Below are 6,626 nucleotides of genomic sequence, written 5' to 3'. Positions count from 1 at the left end.
TCACCTCTTGGATTCCTAAACAATGTTGGCATTGTTTAATTAGTCATAAAATAGTGATGGAACAAAAATATATCTCATATTTTGTTTCAAATTCAATTTTAGTCCCTCAACACTTAATTTTTACACATCAACGTAATTTTAATTTATTTTGACAAAATTAAACATCACATCAACTGAGCCTTGACACAAGAACCCTATATCTGCACAATCAAAACAAATTGCAAAATAAATTTCAAAATAAAATCAATGGGAATAAATTAAATTTTTTAAAAAAAAACTTGCGCATAACACAATATTATGATCCGCAGCGACGACGAGGGCATGCGAATGTTATAACTAAAAACCCCTCGCACAACAATAAACACTTGGCTGCAGCTTCCGCATAGCACAATAATATGGTACCACAGCAACACGGCCAAAAAGATGGCACAGAATTGTAACTAGAATCGGGAAGCAGAACAAGGCAGAAGAAAACTCAGAAAAGCATAATGTAATGACTGAAAATATGATAAATTTACGGAAAACACAGTTGCTTTAGTCATACTGGCCCTCGAAGAGATTTGCCAGTAGCCAAGAAAAGAAACATCCCCTAAGTATTAAACAAAACATATCAAAAAAAATTTAAAAAATTTCTCTGACGGCACAACTACCAAAATTAATAATACTTCAAAGGAGGCGAGGCGAGGCGAGGTGATGCCCTCAAAATCTCTATCTGCTTCCCTCAGTCCTCGTCATTGAATTTCTTCTTTGTTCCTGCATAGGAAAAAATATAGAGGGGCTAACAGAGCAACTCAAGATCTAAATCTATGCGAAGTTGAATAAAACAATACTCAGCCCAAAAACTGTTTAAGCTATACAAATTTCACCAAGAAAGCATATGCACTTCTATATGAGGTTTACAGTCAATCCAAAACAAACCGTTGTGTTCTTGAAATATGATGAAATTATGTATGGATGCTTATTGATCTACATGAGGTTTACAGTCAATCCAAAACAACAGAAATTACAGTGTTACCATACACAATCCTCATTGTTAGTGCGCTGATTCAGTTTCAGTTATTACGTGCCAAACAACAGATATTCAGTTCCTTCAGATAAAAAATAAAGGATTTGTTAACATTACCTGAAGCAGCTGCGGTCACACTGGGTTTATATGGTGTTCCACGTCCTCGACCACCTCTTCCACCACGTCCACCATCAAAACGACCACCACTGCTTCTGCCACCACCAAAACGACCACCACTGCTTCTACCACCACCAAAACGACCACCACTGCCTCTGCCACCACCAAAACGACCACCACTGCCACCACCTCTGCCACTATCCCGACTGTCACGGTTATCATTCCTTGGTTTTGCTTCATCTACAGTTAGGTAAGATTCACCAAGTTGACTTCCATTAAGCTCAAATGCTTTGTTCATAGCATCAGCATCATTGAATTCTAGGTATGCCATCCTGAAATTGGTTTCGTCAAGACATAGGCACATGTCAACATACCACTAGCCACTAAATGGTTTAAATTAAAATAAGATCCGAAATAATAAACAAAATAATAAGGAACCCGTCATTCAGGGGAACAGTTAATCTACTGGTAATCTTATTAGAAAACATGGATCCATTACAGGAATAGAAAAGGAACAAACCCTTTAATAGCGCCAGTCTCATAATCTGTGGGAATAGATATCCTACTAATCTCCCCACAAGAACCAAAATGCTCCTGGAGAGAGCTCCTAATCTGTAAAGATTTAGATTGAAAACACCATGAGCACTTCTCTTAGAAATTTCAAGACTTCAAAACTAAACCTTAAAAGCCATCAAACAGCAGGACATCATTACCTCATCCTCCGCACCAAACTTGTCAAATCCCTTAACAAATATGGTTTGGGATTGACCTCTCCCTCCCTTCTGAAATGAGTTGCTGTCTTTGCTATATGGTGTATTTGAGGTCCGTTCACCCCTCTCACGGGCCAAATCAAGTCTGACATCCCGGCCAAGCAAACTTTTACCATTAAAATTTAGAGCCTGTAAAGGAGAAAAAATAATTTTTACATTAAACACATTATCGATGCCAGAACAAAACAAAGTGAGTTGGATTTCCAAAAACTGAGACTATACATGAACATTGAACAAGAAACAAAGAACATTATCCTCCACCAAAAATATACAGATTTGGACCACATGAAAACTAGCTCAGTGCATATTACCAAGGACAACTGGAAAAGAAATAAATTTAAAAAAGAAAATGAAAAAAAAATGTAACCTTCAGCGCTGCTTCAGTTGTGGTAAACTCAACATGTCCAAATCCCTTGAACCTCTGATCTGCATCTAAGGCGAAGCGGACATCAACAACTTCCCCAGCCTCTTTAAAGAAATTTTCCCTGCAGCCAAAAATTAATCAGATTGGAATTATGCAGAAACCTTTAATAATGGAAGGAGGCTCAAATATGAACTTACACATCAGCACGTTCAACTTGAAAAGATAGGTTGCCAACAAAAAGTGTCTTTGATCCAGCATTCTCAGATGTAACTGGTGTAACAGGTGTCTTTGGCTGCAAAACAAAAAAATATTCAAAAGACATGCACGCACTCTAAAACAAAAAAGCAAAAGCAAAATGATGAATTACAGTTTTGACATAAGACTTCATATCAGCATCAGCCATTTCTGCATCAGTGTCCTGTTCCAGGAGAACAAACCAATTTATCTCACACTAAAGAGTGTAAATATACCATGTATCATAATTGAAAAAAAGAAGTACCATTACATTTTTCTTTGGAGTCTTCGCTGGCTTTTCATCCTCGCTATCTTCCTCATCCTCTGAGCTAGAGCTCTCTTCTTCACTGCTACTTTCCTTTTGAGCAGTTGCTTTTGCCTGTGCACACAAAACTTAGCTTGTTGAATGAAAGCATACAGCAAGAAATGATAGATCCCTAACCCTAAGAATGCAATAAAAAACTAACCTTTGTATTTTTTGGTGGTTCATCATCACTTTCTTCAGAATCATCATCTTCTGAATCATCTTCATCCAAGTCCATTTTATTCTATATTTTGAGGGAGAATTTGGAAGATTAATGACAACTACACAAAAATAACAAATCATAACAGACAACAAACACAAGAATCAACATGATATTTTCAAATGAGGTTTTGGAATTTGTTTTTTTGGGTGTTTTTCAATTGTTTTGCCACATCCCACTGAGATGCACCCAAAAAAGCACCAACTTGATGCTTCCCCAGCCTAAGAGATCCCAGGAAAGTATCCAGCAAATCCATTATAAAACCAAGCCTAAAAGCTGCTGTGCTTCATTATTTGAACACATGTCTAAAAGGCAACATATGGACGTGTTTGTAAATGTCCAAGCACACATGCATATGCAAAATTACCTGTTTTGAATCCTTTGTTTCAGATGGCTTTTTGGAAGGAACAGCTGCCTTTGGTGCAGGAGTCTGCAAGGGAAAAGGAGAGATTTTATTGCACAATAAGAAACATCCACAGTAATAAAAGTTACAACAGAGCAACATTCAAAATTGTCCAGAGAGAGTTTAGTTTTCAGGTATCAAAAAGCTGTGGTTGGAATTTAACTTTCATGCTCAAAAAGCTGCTGTTAGAAATACACTGATAAAATCAAGGAAAGAAGAAAACAAAACGTGCATTGTTCAATTAATGTAATTGAGCTACATCAATGTTAATATAACTGAAAAATGATTGCTAAATGCTAGATAAGCTAATAGAAAGAAATACAATAAAGTGCTCACGTCATCTTCATCAGACTCATCAGAATCACTTTCTGAACTATCATCCCCACTCTTCTTTGGTTGAACTTTTGAAGCAGCTGGAGTTGCAGATTTGGTTTTCCCCTGAAACAAAAAAATGTGAATGCTGTTAGAACTATAGAAACAGAATTAAAGAATATCCTAGGCATGCAATCAACTTAATTGTTAAGCTAGATCATTGTAGTTAAGCATCAGCCAAATTCATATTTAAGATTCTATATGCATATGGCTATGAGACCTCATCTTCAGAAGACGATTCATCAGAATCAGAGCTACTATCATCAGAATCATCACTAGATTCAGCTTTCTTCTGGGCAGATGTTGCTGGAACCTTCTTAGGAAGAGAAGCCTTAGCTGGTGTACCCTACATGAGCAAATGGGAAAACAATTAAATACCAAATATCCACCAGACCCCTATTGTAAACAAGATTTAATATCCACAGCATCCACATCACAACAAGAAAAAAAAATTGGTTTCAGTTTCCTTGGTGCAGGCATAAGAGGAAAGGGGTATAAAGAGAAAAGGGAATGTGACACTCACTGTTTCCTCGTCTGAGGAGCTATCATCCTCGTCTGAGCTGTCACTTGACTCTTCTTTCTTAACTGGTTGGACTTTCTTACCTACTGGCAAATTCTTGTTTTTAGGACCCTGCCGTAAAACAAAGGAGAAAGCGAGAACAGGGTATTAAGATCAACAGGATTGCAAAGAAAGTGAAAGTAAAAACTCATAAATTGTTCTACTAGCATTTTGCAAAACATATAGAAAATTTACATCATCATCAGAAGATTCATCCTCTGAAGACTCAGAACTGCTGCTGTCATCCTTTCCTTTCTTAGCAGCAACACCATTAGAACCATTTTTAATGGCAACAGGCTCCTTCTTGACAGGAGGAGCAGCTTTGGCAGGTGGCTCCTGGATTAAAAAATAAAAATCAAGAATTCAAGGAGCACAAAGGGAAAAGCATCAACTAAAATTCGTTCCAATGCTCACCTCATCAGATTCAGTATCTGATTCAGATTCGCTGGAATCTTTGACAAGTGGTTTATTAAACTTCACTGCCTTCTTTGGTTGAACCTTTACCTAATAATTTACAAAATTGAGAACCCAAAATCCATATATAACACAATTTATTCAAAAATATAAAACGAAATCGAACATCTTATTTTCATCAAAACTACAAGTACACGACCATGAAAAAGCGCATGGGATTTATCAAGTTGAACCAGTTTGTACCTCCTCTTCCTCGGAGGAGTCATCAGAATCACTAGACTCCGCTTTCTTCTTTTTCTGAGTCTTAGTTTCCACCTTCACCTTTGTCACAGCTTGAGCTACTCCATCATTTTTCTTCTGCTTTTTTGCACTAACAATCTTCTCTATAGCTTCTCCAGCTTCCCTCTTGTTCTTCCCTACAAACCCCACAATTTCAAAAGCCCAATTACTCAACAAACAACAAATCTCAAACATGGAACAACTGCAAGCAGATAAAATACAGCAAAGAACCATTCCATTATTCCAAATCGATCCTCGGTAACCACAAACTCGTCACCGCGCATTACAAAATAGTTATGAAAGAAACTAAACGACCAATATAAAAGTTAAACGAAAAACAATATCAAACAACTTTTTGAATAAGAAAATAACACAAATCATTCTATAAGAAACCCTTCTTTCTCAGTAAATCTATAGAGAGAAACAGTCAATTACTTCAAAATCCCAATACACAAAACCTAAAATCAACAATCAAACGACAAACAGCACATGCCACACTAAACCAGCCAAAAAAGGCCACACAAACAGTTAAACAACGTAGCACAGTAAACCATGATGAACAAAGCTTTTACCTTTCTTCTCAGCCTTAGCAGGAATTACAGCAGGAGCTGCTTCAACCTTAAAAAAGAAAAGAAAAAAAAAACGATACAAAACCGTGATGAGAGGAAACAAACACCAAAAGGATTTCAAAAACAAACTGTCAACAAAATCACAGAATAGAAGAAGAGATAACAAAAGAAATCATACTTTGGTAGCTGACTTCTTGCTAGATTTGCCCATTTTTCTCGATAACCTTTGTTGGGAAGAAAAATCTAAAGAACGGCTCTACAAAACCCTAGCTTTTCAGATATTTTGTAGGGTTTTGAGAGTTGTGAAGATGCGGTGCTTAAAGAGTGTGTATTTATACGCGTGTCGGGTGTGAGAAGCTGTTTCTTTAGGGTTTAGCAGTGCCCGCCAGTGTATATTATCATGCGGTGGAGTACCAGGTCTTTTTAATTTACACCGTTTAATTTCATGACTTTTGACTTGATTGATGGCTCGGATTTGGAAAGTTTTTAATTTCCTGAAATCGGTTATTTTGGGCTTGCTTATACATGGACTTGGAAATAAATGGGCTTGTGATCCAAGATTTTGAACAATTATTAACTATAAACTAAGAACAGGTTTTATGTAACAATTTTTCTTTTTCTTTTTTGAATTTTTTTGAATTAAATTTTTTTTAATTTTATTCTTTAATATTATATTTTTTTATTTAGTTATCATACTCTCTTGACATGAATCTTAGGTTTGACGGGTTAACCCAGTTGTATCATATTTTTTTTGTTTTTTTTAATTATTGTTTTGCCTAATTTTTTCCTTTAATATTGATTGATTAAGAATTAAACTTCATAATTTGTTTTGTTTACTTTTCGTTAGGTTATCTTGGTATCATGACTCGATAATAGTACTTAACAGGTCAACCCGAGTTGACTCGGATTATTTTTTGTATCTTTTATTTTATCATTCGGCATTGAATCGGTTAGGACTCGAGTTTCATAATTTCTTTTGATATGTTTTTTATGAAAATATTTTAGTATCAAGATC

General features: G+C 36.0%; 1 protein-coding gene across 2 annotated transcripts; it reads right to left on the bottom strand.

Annotated features, from left to right (window-relative positions):
• Window positions 1-486: 486 nt before the first annotated feature.
• LOC133694545 (nucleolin 1-like) lies at window positions 487-5,947 on the bottom strand. Of its 2 annotated transcripts, none has more exons than XM_062116088.1 (18): window positions 5,790-5,947; window positions 5,615-5,660; window positions 5,007-5,179; window positions 4,764-4,853; window positions 4,545-4,685; window positions 4,314-4,421; window positions 4,011-4,136; window positions 3,755-3,856; window positions 3,383-3,445; window positions 2,959-3,039; window positions 2,757-2,870; window positions 2,625-2,675; window positions 2,455-2,549; window positions 2,261-2,378; window positions 1,837-2,022; window positions 1,644-1,735; window positions 1,124-1,455; window positions 487-753 (listed from the first exon to the last, which is right to left on the bottom strand). In XM_062116088.1, the coding sequence occupies exons 1-18, from the start codon at window positions 5,820-5,822 to the stop codon at window positions 722-724; spliced, it is 1,983 nt and encodes a 660-aa protein (XP_061972072.1). In that variant the 5' UTR covers window positions 5,823-5,947; the 3' UTR covers window positions 487-721. The 2 variants fall into 2 exon arrangements, with proteins under 2 accessions (XP_061972072.1, XP_061972073.1); XM_062116089.1 differs by having other exon boundaries at window positions 2,763-2,870; window positions 5,790-5,946.
• Between the last annotated feature and the right edge of the window lie 679 nt (window positions 5,948-6,626).

The sequence above is a fragment of the Populus nigra genome, chromosome 5, assembly GCF_951802175.1.
Source record: "Populus nigra chromosome 5, ddPopNigr1.1, whole genome shotgun sequence".
NCBI classification, from domain to species: Eukaryota; Viridiplantae; Streptophyta; class Magnoliopsida; order Malpighiales; family Salicaceae; genus Populus; species Populus nigra.
The sequence above is the reverse complement of the archived record's forward strand: the minus strand, read 5'-3'. Positions and strand labels throughout refer to the sequence as shown.

What these genes read in the sequence shown, in the direction of transcription:
- LOC133694545 (XM_062116088.1), bottom strand. Translation starts at nt 5,822, where the DNA reads ATGGGCAAATCTAGCAAGAAGTCAGCTACCAAA. An exon ending in ATGAATCTTCTGATGATGAT is followed by an intron (nt 4,422 to 4,544) that starts GTAAATTTTCTA and finishes GTTTTACGGCAG; the next exon opens with GGTCCTAAAAACAAGAATTT. An exon ending in AAACAAAGGATTCAAAACAG is followed by an intron (nt 3,040 to 3,382) that starts GTAATTTTGCAT and finishes CTCAAAATATAG; the next exon opens with AATAAAATGGACTTGGATGA.